Source organism: Vombatus ursinus, unplaced genomic scaffold, assembly GCF_900497805.2.
Source record: "Vombatus ursinus unplaced genomic scaffold, bare-nosed wombat genome assembly UNPS02014847.1, whole genome shotgun sequence".
Lineage (NCBI taxonomy): Eukaryota > Metazoa > Chordata > Mammalia > Diprotodontia > Vombatidae > Vombatus > Vombatus ursinus.
This window is the reverse complement of record NW_020954625.1, coordinates 3,242,385-3,259,266: the sequence shown is the minus strand read 5'-3', so window position 1 is coordinate 3,259,266 and position 16,882 is coordinate 3,242,385. Positions and strand designations below refer to the sequence as shown.

Here is a 16,882-nt window from a genome sequence, read left to right as displayed (position 1 = left end):
AGATAGATAGATAGATAGATAGATAGATAGATAGATAGATAGATAGATAGATAGATAGATAGATAGATAGATGGCTGAATGGATGGATGGAAGGATGGATGGATTGAAATAGAGACAGAAATAGAGATAAATAGATGATGGAAAATAGATAAAAACTGAGATAGATGATGAATGGATAGATAGAAAGAGATAGAAATAGATGAAAGGATAGAAACAAAGCTAGATAATGGATTGATAGAAATAGAAATAGATAGATAGATAGATAGCTCTGATTTGCAACTTACATTCTTAGAGAGTTAGTTGGGAACACCAAGTAGGCAACTTGCCGAGTTTGTATGAAAGGTGAGACATGAACCCGGGTCTTCTGCCTCCAACACGTCCACTCATTGAATTGCCTCTTCCCTTCCAAGGACCCCCATCCCCTTGTAGCTCTATCTCAGGCTCCTGGGCCTGGTTCTTCCTATTTTCTTCCTCCCAGTCCCTTAATGATTTCCTTCTCACCATGTGCTACCCCTGCCTGAAGGTGTCGGAACAAGCCTCAGTAATTATAACTATCCCTGGAAATCCCCTCTTAATCTTTCCCTTAAGTGAACACCCAAGGTTAACACATTTATTCCAGAGAAGCTGTTCCTTTAGGCTTCACTCCTGCTCTCCCCCCACCCCCCAGCTCCTTCCCTCAGACCTTCCCCTCCCTATCTTTGTGTCTCCCACTCTCTGTTTGTCTCTTTCTAGTTTTCCATACATGGGCTTGTCATTCTGGATGTAGAGAATATCCAAACATAAAAGAGCTTTAGACACCAAAGAGTCCAAATGCCTCATTTTATAGAGGAGGGAACTGAGGCTCAGAGAGGGGGGAGAATTTGCTCAAAGTCACCCCCATTTGTTTCATCCTGTCTCTCTCTTTCATGGTTTATCTGTGAGAATGTAATCTAAAATGTTCAAGTCTGTCCCAGTGCTCATGCTATGATCTAGGCAGAACTGGAAAGGACCTCAGAGTTCATCTGGCTCAAACCCTTCCTTTTATAGGGGAGGAAACTGAGGCCCACAGAAGAACTTGCCCAAGGTAGAACAAGCAGTGAGTGACAGACCTGGGATTTAGACTCATTCTTTGACTCCATATACCATCAATAAGCATTTATTAAGGGCTAAGTGCAAGTGATGGGGATTTAAAGGTGAAAGCCAAACTGCCCCTGCCCTCAAAGAGGTTAGACAACCAAATGCATACAAAGTACATTCAAGGAAACCTTGGCCGGTGAAGCTGAGGGACCAGGAAGGGCACTGTGTAGAAGGCTGTGATTGAGCTGAGTGTTGAAGAAAACCAGGGATCACCAGAGGAGGGGAGCATTCCATAGGACAAGTGGGTCATCCTATGGAAAGAAGGCCAATGTGGCTGCCCCATGGAGCAAATGGAAGAGAGTCAGGGGGAATAAGACCAGATTGTGAACAGCTTTAAATGTTGATCTTTGATCCCAGAGGTAATTGGGAGCCACTGAAGTTTGTAGAGTATGTCTTTCCCCTTCCTTCACTGAGGAAGTCCCTATCTCTGCTCTTTGCTTCTGTGTGTCTTGGTATGTCTGTCTCTATAATAGATATGCTTCATGACTCCTCCAGTTGAAGGAAATCCCTGCAGTCACCCCCACTGACACAAATCATAACCCACATGACTTAGTAGAGAAGTCTAAGACTCCAAGCTAAGATACTATGATTCTAATTAGATAAGCATCTAAGCCCAGATATTAAGATGCTAAGATCCTACTATCTAAGCTAAGCTGGCAGATCATACAGTGGCAAGAACACTTACTCTGGTGTCAGAGTACCTGGTTCAGATCCCTCTGATGCTTGATCCCCAGGTTACCTTGGACATGTCACTTAATTTCCCTGAGCCTCAGTTCCATGTAAAACAATGGTATTGGACTAGATAGCCTGAGAGAACCCTTCTGGCTCTAAGTCTGTTATCTGAGGGAGTTCCTCAGAAAAGTTAAGTGATTTGCTAAAGATCCCACAGCCAATAAGTATCAGAGATAGGATTTGAATCCAGACCTTCCTTACCCTAGCCCTATATACCATTGTACCTTTATAGCCATATATTACACGTTTTTGATCCTTCAAAAGGTTAATAATTTTCTCTGTGGGAGCAAGCTCCCTACTCCTACAGATACTAGTGTTTCCCTCCTTAATAGCTAATTTAATGCGTTGCTATGACTCACCTCCACCAGAAAGAAAGGAAGGAAGGAAGGAAGGAAGGAAGGAAGGAAGGAAGGAAGGAAGAAAGGAAGGAAATCATGAAGGAAGGAAATCACCACTTGGCAGCTAGCCTTCTGATGATATCCACACTTACTAGGGTGGTCCTCTGAGGACAGAAACACAGGCCATGAAGCATTTAAGAACCCAGGCTCATCTCCACTCTGTGACAAAGCAGGGAAGGAGGAATTTAGCAAAGGATATCTTATATATCTTGTCCATACTTAGACCTACTCTTCTCTGTCACCATATCTTCCCATTTTCCCCTCTCTCTCTCTCTCTCTCTCTCTCTCTCTTCTTGTTCTATGTACTTATTCTATCCTTTAATGCTCTCTTAGCTTTTTCTCATCTGTTTCTCCTGTTTCCCATCTCTCTGATCTTCCTGTCTTCTCTTTGTCCTCCTTTGTCCCTACCTCTTTGGGTCTTCTCTCTCTCATACCACCCACCCACACCCACACACACACACACACACCTTCCAACCCCTACCTCCCTTGATTCCTCTTGCCCCCAGGCCATCCCTAGCAAGACCCACCTGATGTCTTTCTTTCCTGGGAAGGCTGGATCTGAGTTCTCATGATAATTCATTTTCTGTTTCTTCATCAATATGCAAACTATTAAATATCTCTTTCATAATTATAGTTAATTTCATAACCAGCACCTTAATTGACTGGGTCTGATGGGGGAATTCTTGCCAGGAGACAGAGCAGAAATATTTTGACGTGATCTCTCCCAGCCCCATTGTGTTAGTTAAAGACTGTGTGTGTGGCATAGAAGAAGTCGAATTCACACCTGAGAGGCAAAGAAATAATAGCACTTCAATCCAGGTGTTATCCAGGTGTGCTAGAAGGTCCAGGAAACAGATCTTTAGCTGCATCACCTACTGATATAATTGAATTGTCCCCCAATCTCTATCTCGTCTCTATTCGCACCTCAACTGCCCATACCTCATTCATCTTTGTTGTTGTTTGGTTGTCTCAGATGTGCCCAACTCTCCATGACTCTGTTTGGGGTTTTCTTGACAAAGATACTAGAGTGGTTTGCCATTTTCTTTTATAGCTCATTTTACATATAAGGAAACTGAGGCAAGCAGGGTTGAGTGACTTGCCCAGGGTAACAGCTAGTAAGTGTTTGAGGCCAGATTTGAACTCATGAAGATGAGTTTTCCTGACTCCAGGCCCACAGAGTGCCGGACCTAGAGTCAGCAATACCTGAGTTCAAATGGAGACAGGATAGGTACTAGAGTCAATGCAGGGATGGGAATCAGAGTAAGGATGGAGACGAGGCAGAGATGAAGAGTTAGAATTGGAACAGGAGACAGGGTAGGTATGGGCATTTGTTGCTGTTCAGTCATCTCTGACTCTTTATGACCCCATATATGTGACCCTGGATAAGTCACGTAACCATTTGCCTCAGTTTCTTCATCTCAAAGATAAACTGGAGAAGGAAATGGCAAACTACTCCAGTATCTTTGCCAAGAAAACCCAAATGGGGTCACAGAGAGTCAGACATAACTGAACAGTTACAAATGCCCATACCTACTCTATCTCCTGTCCCAATCCTAACTGCCTATTCCTATCCTGTCTTCATTCTTACACTGCTTTATCTCTACAGTGATCCCATATCCCTGTGCTTTCTTCATCCCTATACTGAACCCATCTTTATGTTGACCTTTCTGCTCTTACACTGCCTCTTCTGTACCTACAGTGCCCCACCCCTACTTGAACTACCCCTCCTCATTCCTATAACGATTTTTCTCTATACTTCCTTCATCCCTACACTGACCTCTCATCTAACTAACCATAAGCATTCTGCAATGCTTCCCATCCCTACATTCACCCCAGGCCCCTAACTCTCTTTTCATTTTAAACTAATACCCTTCCCTACCCCCACCATCCCTACACTGACTCCAAATTTATCCTGCCCTCATTCCTACACTAACACCCATTTCTACCCTAGCTACCAAATTTAACCTTCTTCTCAACCCCACCTTGGCCCCCCAAAGTTGCCCCGACCCTATCCCTACACTAGCTTCCCATCCCTACTGGCTTTACTTAAGCCTGAATTCCCATAAGTCATAGTCAGCTGACTCTGGCTTCTGGTTTGCTGTCTCCCAGCTAAGACTTTCACCAAACTCATGTCCCTGCCCCCCACTCACCCCATCCGCTGCATCCAGACTTTGTTATCTGTGGTCTAAGTGAGGCCAGATTCAGAGGGGTTCCCAGAGAAGGCATTTGCCCACAACAAAGCAGTACCTGCCAACCATCTTACCAGCCTCATGATATTTTTAACTCTTGGCCTTTCTCAGTGGTGGCTAGATGCCAGGGGGAAGACAGTGTGTTCACTGGAGAAAAGGCCAGCTTTCCTAACACCTTCCATAGATTATCCCCAAAGATGAGGTGAAATTCACTTTTTATTTTATCGTCATCATTCCTCTTTCATGGACAGCCTCTCCAGGCCATCTGGCTACTCCCTTTGCTGGTCTTATATTGGGGCTTTTTCCAACCTTGGTTCCAGGATTCATGGGAGAGGAAAAAAAGACAGAAGTAAGATGGCTGGGGTATCCTTAACTTCATTGAGAGAAACAAGGCAGAGAAAGGTCTTGTATTTCCTGTTGGAGAAATAAGGCAGCAGATTAATTTGCTGTATTATTTTCACGGGAGAAGTAAGGTGACAAGGTGGTCCATGTTTCATTTCCTTGGAAGAAATAAAGCACTGGGGTGGTCTCTCTCTCTCTTTCCTTGAGAAACATAAGGCAGTAGGTGGATGAAATGACAGTTGGGATGGCCTTTGTATGTATTTTCCGTGGAGGAAATAAGGTCATGAGTCACAGATTTAGAGTTAGAAGGGATCTTCAAGGTCATCCAGTCTAACTGAGGTCATCCATTCCAACCATCTCATTTTACAGGTGAGGAAATAGAAGCCCATGGAGGTTAGATGTTGTGCCCAAGATCACACAGCATTTAAGTGACAAAGCCTCCATTACCTGAGACTTGAGAATTGCATCTGTTTAATAGTCTACACCTCATTCCTCTGCCTTTCCCCATCCCAATAAAGAATTAGAGGCAGAAAGATCCTTGGATTTGGAATCAGAGAAATTGAAGTTCAAACTTCAAGTCTGTGTGACCTTGGTTTGCTCATCTGTAAAATGGGAGGGTTTGGAAGAGGTAACCTCAAAAGTCCCTTTCAGCTTTAGCCTTCCTAACCCTATGGTCCTCTGAGGTCTGCAGATAAAAAGGAATCTCATTTCTTTAGCATTTAAAGATTCTGAGGAAAGATCACAGTCTTAGAGTTGTAAGGGACCTTTGGGATCTTCTAGTCCAAACCTTTCATTTTACAAATGAGGTGGGGCAAGCATTATAATCCTGGGTTTATAGATGGAGAGACTGAGGCTTGGGACAATGATATCACCTCACCCACTGTCACGCTGCTAGCTCAGGCATGAGAGGTTTTGGTCTTTGAATCCCTGAAGTCTATCTGGGGTGCCTGGCACATAATTGGTACCTAATAAATGCTTGTTGAATTAAATTGAATTTAATACATACTGAGGGCCTTGGAGGCAATTCCCTGGTCAAGGTCTTGCTATACATACACACACACACACACACACACAGGAGCATGCACGTGCACAAGCTCCCTCACGTACACATGCATGCACATGCACACGCACATACCGACATACATGCCCTTTTCAAGTTGGGGGTAGGGGTCTCAGGCCATCCTGTCCTTTTAGTAAAGGCAGTCTAAGTTCCCTCCCTTCTTCTCTCACTCCCCAAGGGCACCTGGTCTGTCTCAGCCCCTGAGCTCAGATGTTTCCCAAATGAACTTGCTGCATTATTCCATGAAACAATAATAGCAAATTCATGCCCTAGAGCCAGGGTACAAATAATGTGAAATCAGACAAGCGAGGGATGAGGAAAGAAAGGAGAATTAGGTATAGGCAGTGCAGCACAAATAGGGGAAGACAAGGATTTTGCATTCTCTCTCCTCCTCTCTCCCAACCCCACTTCACCTTGGATGACCTCCCTCACTCGGGTCCTTGCCCCTTAACCTCAGGGCTGAGATTATCTCTCCTGGGGAGTAAACCTGACCAGATTTTTTGCATGAGGAAGAGTAGTAGCCTGGCAGCCTACAATGGAAGGAATGGATTGCAGCTGGGCTCTCTCCCAACTCTCTCTCGAGTGGAACTAGAAATATCTGTTAAGAAGCTACCTTAACATAACCAATAATAACTAGCATTTAAAATTGGCAAAGTCCTTTGCATGTGATATATCTACCAACAACCTTATGAGGTATTATTATCCCCATTTTACACATGAGGATCCTGAGAATGAAGAAGGATGAGTGACTTGCCCCAGGTCACACAGCTAGTGAGTATCCAAGGCAGGATATGAACTCATGTCTTCTGGACTGTGTTACTAACGGACTATCCTCTGGGCCACCTGCATTCTCAACAGTCCAGGCAGGTGCTTGTGAGGGCTTGCATTAGGGTGATGACCAGAGGAACAGAGAGACACTAGGACAGATATGAGAGATGAGGGATGTTGGCGGAAGAGCACTGAGGGGGCTTGGTAACTGATCAGGCATGACGAATGCTCTAGGATCCTGGACTGAACATCAGCTTTAGGGCTTGAAGGGACCTGAGAGGTCCCATTTTAAAGATATGGATACTGAGACCCAGAGAGGTCAAATCTGAAGTCTTGCCCAAGGTAACTCCATCTTTCAAGGTAACTTGATAGATGGAAGCACTGGGACTCCCCATCTTCTGACCCCAGATCCCATGATTTTTCCCATGTGACACACTGCCCTTCAGGGGAGCAGACAAGAAAACCCGAATGGCTCCATGCCTCTTTGAGGCTCCCAGGGGAACAGCCCCAAAGACACATCCTGCCACCAGTGGGGAAGAAGCATCCTTCTCACATCCAATATAACTCCAGACCAGAAGAAAACTCCATCCATAACATCAGCATGTCCCTCCTAGGGTCAGACTCCTTCCTCCGACCCTGAGACTTTTACTGCTTTTGTATTTATTGGTCCAATTTTGAAAACCTGTGCCCTCGAATGAACCCCTTCAGGGGGACGAGTATCCAAAATTAAGCTCTGATTTAAATGCATAAAGCAGCCTCCAGAGGAGCAGAAATTAGGAGAGTAACCAATGTTATAAACAGTGCCAGGCTGTTTAAGCCCTGCTGAGAGACCAGGCCAGTTTGGACGGGAAGAACAGAGCTGCCTGAATGGACACAAGACAGCCCAGCTCCAGTGTTTGCAAGGGCTGTGTAACTGCCGCAATGGGATGGCAGAAAGAAAGCCCTAGGCCAAGAGCAAGCACACCTCACTTCTACACTTGACTTTGGAACTACCACACTATGTAACCTCGTGGAAGTCAGCTCTGTCTCTCCCAGCCTCAGTTTCCTAATCTGCGAAATCAGAAAGTTGGACGGCAGGAATTCAAGGCTGTCTTCCAGTTCTGAAAGTCAAGGGTCTAAAACCTATCCAGCTTCTATGTTCAATGTCCTAATATATCTTCCATCTCTGATAGTCTATGTTCTAAGGCCCCTTCCAGCTGTCATTTGTGTTTTGAGTTCCAGCATTACATGTCGTATGTTCTCAGGTCCCTTCCAGCTCTCACAGTCTGTTTTAAGAGCCTTCCAAGCTCTTACAGTCGGTAGTCTGTGTTCTAAGGTCTCTTCCAGCTCTGACATTCTATGTTCTAAGAGACATCAAATAGGAGAGACAGGGACCCAACTTTTGATTTCAATAATATAGGGAACTCCCAAATGATTCAATTCTCTCCACCAATGAAGGCTAATGACATCTTCTCTGCAACATATGGCTCTGTGTCCCTGGGCAAGTCACTTAACTTATGTTTGCCTCAGTTTCCTCAACTGTGAACTGAGGATGATAACCACACTTACCTCCAAGGTTGTTGTGAGCATCGAGTGAGTAAATGTTTGTAAAGTGCTTAGGACAGTGCCTGGCACATAGTGGATGCTCGATAAATGTTTATTCCCTTCCCTTCCCTTCAGAGAGCTGCCTGGAGCACTGAAAAGTTAAATGACTTGCCCAGGGTCACACAGTTAGTATATGTCAGAAAGAGGACTTGAACCCAGGTCTTTCTGGATCCAGAGCTATATCTCTCTATCCAACAGGTAATGTTAACTTGCGAAAGAGGCAGCGTAGGACAATGGAAAGGGGACTGGATTTGAAGTCACAGAACCTGGGTTCAAATCCTGGGTCTACTTGATAACCTTGGGCATGTTGGACCACTTTGGACCCCAGGTTCTTGTCTATAAAATGAGGAGACTGGATTCAGTGGCATCTAATGTCCATCCTGGCTCTAAAGCTATGAGCCAGTGACTCCCCAGCTCAGACATTCTTTGTCCTGAGGGCACTTGCAGCTCCCACATTTCACAAGAAAGTAAATTCACCGGCGCTGGGGCTCTGTGGGATAAGCTTAAAACCGTACTCCCCAACTTCCAGGTGTTGGTTCTGCTTGGCTCCAGAGCCACATAGGACGTGTCCTGTTTTCTGTGCTCTCAGGTCAAGAGCCTGGAGTGTAACGGTGCCCTCCATGACTCAAGCATGGTGCTAGGGGACCTGAAGCCTTAGGCACTGAGAACCGAAACATGAGCTGAAGTTTCCCAAGCAATCTCAGGCTTGCCAAGAACTTTCTCTATAGTACTTTAGTCACATATCATGACAACCCTGTGAGGTAGGTACTCCAGGTATGGTTAGCCCCATTTTACAGATGATAAAACTGAGGCACAAAAGTCAAGTGACTTGCCCAGGGTCACGTAGCTAGTAAGTGCCTGAGGCAGAATTTGAACCCAGGTCTTCCTGACGAGTATAGCTCTCTAATAGCAATGCCATGATGTCTCTGAGTTCTAAAGCCCAGAATATAGTACTGGGTGGTTATGCAGCGGTACAAAGGCTACTGCAGAGAATGGTTAGTGCATTCACCAGTTACATGTATATGAAATGTCAACAGAATTTATATATATATAGCTATATACAGTTACAGATATATTTATAGAATATATTTATATATACATGTATATAGTTACATTCAAGTTTCCTATAAATGAAATTTGAATAGGATTCTATATATATATACATAGAGAGTTACATATATTCATATGTTATATATCATTACACATATATGTTTCACACATGAAATGTGAACAGGAATATATAGTTATATATTTATATAATATATTCATATATACAGTTACATGTGTTTCACATTATGAAATGTGAATGGTATTATATATAGCCATATATGGCTCCATATATTTATATACTATATAATTAAATGTATATGTTTAATATATGAAATGTGTACAAGAGTATACACAGTAACATGCAAGTTTTGTAAAATATATACTATACACATATATAATATAATAACATAATATATACAACACAGTTATATACATAAGCTTCTTGTAGATGAAACATGAATAGTATTCTATATGTGTATACACAATTACACATATTTATATATTACATGTGGTTACATGTTTCATATATGAAATTTGAACAGGAATATATAGTTATATATCTGTGTTCTATATATATCTACAGTTATATATGTTTTGTATATATGAAATGTGTATACATGCATAATTACATATATTTATAAGCTATAGTTATATATATGCTTCATATCTGAAATTTGAACAAGAAGACATACAGTTCCATATATTTATATCATATATCAAGTATATCCATATTCAGTTATGTGCATATGTTTCATATATATGAAATGTGAAAAGGATTATACATGCATATATAATTGTATATCTTTATATACAACATAGTAACGTGTTTTCATATCTGAAATTTGACTGGGAACACATACAGTTCTATGTATATTTATATAATGTACACATATATGCAATTGCATACATACATTCCATGTATATGAAATTTATCATTGTATTATTAACACATCTATATATTAATATACTATTGCTGCGTCATTGTATATTGACATATATACTTAATAGGATTGTCTTCCGTGGTCCTGGGTCAGTAATGGTTTGGTGAGAAGAATACTGGTTTTGGAATCAGAAGGAGGGATAAGGAGTTAGTAGACCTGTGGGGAAGTCCCAGGTGAGGAACTTCCCTCCACCAATGGAGAGGGCACCATTTTCTGGAAGTTTACAGTGTTTGGGAGTTGCCCAAGACATGGAAGGGTGAGCGACTTGCCTGAGGTCACACGGCCAGTATATGTCAGAGAGAGGATTTGAACCCGGGACTTCCTGACTCTTAGGTCAGCTCTCTGCCTTCTGGGCTCTAGACCCTGAGCAGCTAGATTCCAATCTCTGCCCCACCACAGCCTCCCCCACCCCCATGTGACCTTCCTGGGCCTCTTTATCTGCAGCTTTCAAATGAACAAATAGAACTTAACCATCTCTTAAGGTTCCTTCCTGCTCTCATTATACACATGAGTAGGTAGAGGGGACAGTGAAGAGCCCAACATGGCCTGGGAGAGCAGGTGGGAGTCAGACTGGGAGGCCTTCAGATGCCAGGATTTGTGTCTTTATCGGACATGGTAGGTGATGGGGAGCGAATGTGGGTGCTTGAGCTGGGGAGTAGCCGATGGTATTGAAGCAGTCTAACTCGCCACACTTGGATGGTTGGAGCAGAGCCACGCCAGATGCTTCTACCCAGAAAGCCTGAGGAGGCTAAAAGGAAGCCTGGCCCTTTCATGGCGAACATGGTTCCGAGGATGCAGATGTGACTTTGCCATGGGTCGGTGTGGCAGAGCACCTCACACCTTGGGTTTCAAGGCAGAAAAGACTACTGCTACCCACTTCTACCTGGGCTACATTTCCAGCCTCGGTTTCCTTTTCTGTACAAGGAGAGCGTTGGACAGGCTGGCCTTGGAGGGCCTGCCCAGCTCGAGAGCTCCGATCCCTGGGCCCCAGCTTCATCGGGCCATGCGTGACACGCCTGCCCATCCGGTGCTAAAAGGCCCATTTATCTCTCACCATTTCCAGGCTTCACACCAGAGATGGCCCCAGCTGTTTTCCCAATTACTTATTGATCGCCTGTCAGGATGTTTTCTTTGCTGGTGGGTCACCAGAGCGTGTGCAACTCTGGTGAAAGGAAGGATAAAGGGTCCCCGAGGACTGGGGTCAGGTGGGGAAGGAGAAGGAACCAGGATGAAGAGGACACAGGAGAGAAGGACAGAAACAGCCAGGCTTCCCACCCAAGCAGCCCCTGCTATTAACTATACGGGTGACCTTGGCTGAGTCCTTTCCTGTGCTCTGGTCTCCCTTTTCTCATCTTCAAATGAGAGGGTTGGATTAAATGCTTTCTCAGGTCCATTCCTGCTCTAGCTCCATTGGGGAAAACCCCTCAATATTGTGTGATTCGGTAGGATGTGAGGGCTGTACTGAGACACCCAGGAGGGAATCGTAGCCCAGTGAGGAAGACAGTACAACTATTAACCAATAAATTAACAGACATTTATCACAGTCATTTACAATGTACCAGGCATCGTGCTGGGCTCTGGGAATACAAACACAGACCACGACAGGGTACAGTGAGAGCCAATGAGGAATCGGAGACTTTGGTACTAGGACTGCAGGTTACCACTTGTGGGACCTTGAAATCACCCACCTCCGTGGGCCTCAGTTCCCCCCTCTCTGAACTGAGGGGGTTGGACAAGGTGACTTCCCAAATCTATGGTCCTATGAACCTTATGAGAATGGCAGTATGATTAGTCCATCATTTTACAGATCACAATTAATAACAATAACCAGCATTTATATTGTGCTTTAGTGTTTGGCAGAGAGGGGAGAGAAAGGAACTTGTCCAGGAAGGGCCAAAATTCAGTTTGGCCTCCCAGAGCAGCCCAATTTTCACTACTCTATGACAGAAGGAAGTAAAATGGGAAAGTGCCAGGCCCAGAAATGGGCTAAGAAGCCACCTGGTCCAGCCCTCTCATGGCACACTTGGGGGACTGAGGTGCAAGGAGGGAAGAGTTATACAGTGAGTTAGCAATGGAGGCAACTTACCAGAGTCATTGCCGAGGGAGCCTTCTCACTGTGATTCTGGAACTCTGGAGACAAAAGGGGCAGAGAGGGCAGTGGGCAAAGGGCTCATCCCCTGGAGGCTTCTGAAAGGTCCTTGGCACCCCCAGATCCCACAGAAAGGTGGGAGGGTGATGCCTTCCTGCATGCCAGTGAGAAGTCACACCTTCCCTAGGAGTTAGAGGGCATCTGTTAGTGTTGACTCTCATTAATACAGCACCTAATGTTTACAAATCCAGCAACAACCCTGGTGGGGGCTGGGATGATCTCTCAGGTTCCCTTCTCACTCTACACCTTTGATCCTCTGATTATCGGGACCATATTATGGAGGAAGGGGGGGAACCTGAGGTTCAATGACATTAAGACCAGGATCACAGAGAATTAATAAGTTCCTAATGGGAAGGAGAAGGTAACAAGCATTTATTAAATGCCTACTGTGTGCTAAGTACTTTCCACATATTGTCTTTAATTTGATCGTTACTACAACCCTAGGAGGTAGGTGCTATTATGATTCCCATTTTACAGATGAGAAAACTGAGGCCAATGGGTTGGGTGACTTGCCCAGGGTCACATAGCTAGTGTCTGAGGCCAGATTTGAACTCAGGAAGATGAGTCTTCCTGATTCCAAGCCCAGTGCTCTGTGCACTCTGGCACCCCCTAGATGGCTTGGACTCAATGACCTACCTTTAAAGTCCCTTCTATCTCCTAATTCCATATTTTTTCTACTACACCCGAGCTATAGACCTGACTCTGGGCAAGTCGGTCACCTTCTCTGGGAAGGTTTCCTCATCTGGAATATGGGAATACTAGTCATGGAATCTTAGATCTACAACTGGAAGAAAATTAGAAGCTATTCAATCCAACCTCACCATTTTGCTGATGAGGAAACTGGGGCCCTCAGAAGAGAATGACTTGCCCAACGTCACAGACCTGGGCAGAGGCAGAAGCAGGCTTCGAACCCGGGGTAGCTGAACCCAAGTGACTGCCTTTTTCACTAGCCTATGCTGACTCTGTCTGGGGGAGAAGAAAGAGCCTCCCCTCAGGGCTCTCTCTCTGGCTGCCAGTCCATCATTCTTTCTATTGATCCATGTGGCTTTAGGACCACCCCATCTGTGTATAGGGAGTGGCTATGGTGGACGTTGGCTTATGTCAGGCTACCCTGTGGAGTCAGATGTATAAGAAGGAGATCCTGCTCACACTTGACCTAGGAAGGTGATGTGCACCCAGGGGAAAGAACTACACTCTTGAGGGAGTGATTAAGAGCTAAGAGGCTTAGAACTGTCAGTGGTCATTGTTTCATGAAGATGCGGCTTCTCTTCCCCAAGCTGGCAAGCTCCTCCAGGATAAACAAGGGCCTGCTGCTGCCTCAGAGCTGCCGGAACATATCACTGACCCGTGAGCCAGGGTGTTTTCCCCAGGTGTGTCAGTGAGATATGCAGGACGGATGGATGGGAGCCAGACAGACAGAGGGGTTTCATTAGATTCATTCCCGCCCTGTTAAGTGAGGATTCTCTTATTTGTGCTTTTTATCTCACAAGATTGTGCACAGCTTCCACACTTTTGCATGGGGGTTGACCCCAGGGGTGGAATATATTCCTTCCCTACCCTCCACTGCCAGATAGAGCCTCTTTTATCTGCAAGGCTCAGTTCATCTACCTCCTACACAAGACCCAGCCAGATTCCCTTTGGGTTTACTTTAAATGTGTGTGTGTGTGTGTGTGTACACACATATACACATGTATGTATGTGTGTATGTATATGTACACATACATGCACATATATAATACATACACTATAGATACAGATATACACATACGCACTCCAATAGAATGGAAGCCCCTTGGGGTTGGGGCACATTTTCATTTTATCTTTGTACCTCCAGCACCCCCAGAGTGCCCGATACATTGTAGTACCTGCTCGTTGAAGCAGTCAATGGGAATTTGAACCAGAACATGCTATATTAGTGGGAGCTGAATAATCCCTAAAATCCCATCATCTTAAAATCTCTACTCTTCCTCCCTCTGTCCATCCCTGCCTTCGGGACCATGAGTGATGACCAGTCGATTGACATCTATTAAATGCCTGCTGTGTGCCAGCACTGTGCTAGGTTCTGGGGGTGCAAAGAGAAAAATCCAACAGTCTCTGCCTTCAAAGAGCTCACATTCTACTACAGTTTCTATAGAAATAGACACCAGATACAACTTTGCTGCGCTTCTATTTCCTCAGTTATAAGACAGGGATACTCAGACTTGTTTGGCCTTTCTCTTGGGGTTTAGGAAAATTAAATAAAACAGCAAAGGTAGAGGTCTTTTTAATCCTGAAAACATGATATAAACATCCGTTGCTACAGTTATTATTGTTCCCTCCTGTTTCCCTTGAGGGATTCAGTAGAAAGAGTCCTAGGATCTGGGTTCAAATCCCTCACTGTTGCTTATTACTTGTGTGATCAAGGACAAGTCACTTCATGTTTTCAGGCCTCAGTTTCCTTCTTTGTAAAATGGGGGGGCTAGAGGGTCCCTAAGGCCTCTTCTGCTCTAACTCTGTGCACCTCCGATCTGTCGCTGGTAGAATCCCTAATACTGTTTCCTCTCTGTGTGTTTGCCTTGGCTGCAGGTGAGAGAGAGGATGATCGCCGGGGACGCTAGCATGCACACCCCCATCCTGGCCTGCTGGCAGCCCATCCTCCTGCTGGTGCTGGGCTCTGTCCTGTCCGGCTCGGCCACGGGCTGCCCGCCCCGCTGCGAGTGCTTGCCCCAGGAACGCTCCGTCCTTTGCCACCGTAAGCGGTTCATCGCTGTGCCTGAAGGCATCCCCACCGAGACCCGGCTCCTGGACCTGGGTAAGAACCGCATTAAGACGCTCAACCAGGACGAGTTCGCCAGCTACCCCCACCTGGAAGAGCTGGAGCTCAATGAGAACATCGTCAGCGCCGTCGAGCCTGGCGCCTTCAACAATCTCTTTAACCTCAGGACTCTGGGCCTCCGCAGCAACCGACTCAAACTCATCCCCCTGGGCGTCTTCACGGGCCTTAGCAACCTGACCAAGCTGGACATCAGCGAAAACAAGATCGTCATTCTCTTGGACTACATGTTCCAGGACCTGTACAACCTCAAGTCCCTGGAGGTCGGGGACAATGACCTCGTCTACATTTCCCACCGAGCCTTCAGCGGCCTCAACAGCCTGGAGCAGCTCACGCTGGAGAAGTGTAACCTGACCTCCATCCCCACTGAGGCCCTCTCCCATCTGCACGGCCTGATCGTGCTGCGGCTGCGCCATCTCAACATCAACGCCATCCGGGATTACTCCTTCAAGAGGCTGTACCGGCTCAAGGTCCTGGAGATCTCCCATTGGCCGTATCTGGACACCATGACATCCAACTGCCTCTACGGCCTCAACCTGACCTCGCTGTCCATCACTCACTGCAACCTGACCGCCATCCCCTATGTCTCAGTGCGCCACCTGGTCTATCTCCGCTTCCTCAACCTGTCCTACAACCCCATCCTCACCATCGAGGGGTCCATGCTCCACGACTTGCTCCGGCTGCAGGAGATTCAGTTAGTCGGGGGTCAGCTCATGATGGTGGAGCCCTACGCCTTCCGAGGACTCAACTACCTGCGTATCCTGAACGTATCTGGCAACCAGCTGACCACGCTAGAAGAATCTGCTTTCCACTCGGTGGGTAACCTAGAGACGCTGATTCTGGACAACAACCCCTTGGCTTGTGACTGCCGCCTGCTCTGGGTCTTCCGGCGCCGCTGGCGGCTCAACTTTAACAAGCAGCAGCCCACGTGCGCCACACCAGAGTTTGTCCAGGGCAAAGAGTTCAAGGACTTTCCCGACGTTCTCTTGCCTAATTATTTCACCTGCCGCCGTGCGCGGATCCGGGACCGCAAACCCCAGCAGGTCTTTGTGGACGAGGGCCACACGGTGCAGTTTGTTTGCCGGGCTGATGGGGACCCACCCCCCGCGATCCTTTGGCTCTCGCCCCGAAAGCACCTCATCTCCGCCAAGAGCAACGGACGGCTGACGGTGTTCCCCGACGGGACGTTGGAGGTGCGCTACGCCCAGATCCAGGACAACGGCACCTACCTGTGCATCGCTGCCAATGCTGGCGGCAACGACTCCATGCTGGCTCACCTGCATGTGCGCAGCTACTCGCCCGACTGGCCCCATCAGCCCAACAAGACCTTCGCCTTCATCTCTAACCTGCCCAACGAGAGCGACGCCAACAGCACGCGCGCCACCGTGCCTTTCCCTTTTGACATCAAAACTCTCATCATCGCCACCACCATGGGCTTCATCTCCTTCCTGGGCGTGGTCCTCTTCTGCCTTGTCCTCCTGTTTCTCTGGAGCCGAGGGAAAGGCAATACAAAGCACAACATTGAGATTGAATATGTCCCCCGCAAGTCGGACGCTGGCATCAGCTCTGCTGACGCGCCTCGCAAGTTTAATATGAAAATGATCTGAGACAGGGCAGGGGGCAGGGGTGCCCAGGGGTTCAGGAAGTGACCACCCCAGGCCCACAGGACATGAAACTTTGAGACTTAAACACGGTTCTCTCTCTCTCTCTCTCTCTCTCTCTCTCTCTCTCTCTCTCTCTC

At 46.3% G+C, this 16,882-nt stretch overlaps 1 protein-coding gene across 2 annotated transcripts in view; it reads left to right on the top strand.

Moving 5' to 3' along the window:
- Window positions 1-16,876, top strand: part of LINGO1 (leucine rich repeat and Ig domain containing 1) — a 45,986-nt gene extending 29,110 nt beyond the window's left edge. For both annotated transcript variants that reach the window (XM_027840661.1, XM_027840662.1), the window contains exon 2: window positions 14,895-16,876. In XM_027840661.1, coding sequence (XP_027696462.1) covers window positions 14,895-16,748 — 1,854 coding nt within the window. In that variant the 3' untranslated portion in view covers window positions 16,749-16,876. The remainder of the gene's footprint in view (window positions 1-14,894) is intronic.
- The last annotated feature ends 6 nt before the right edge of the window (window positions 16,877-16,882 follow it).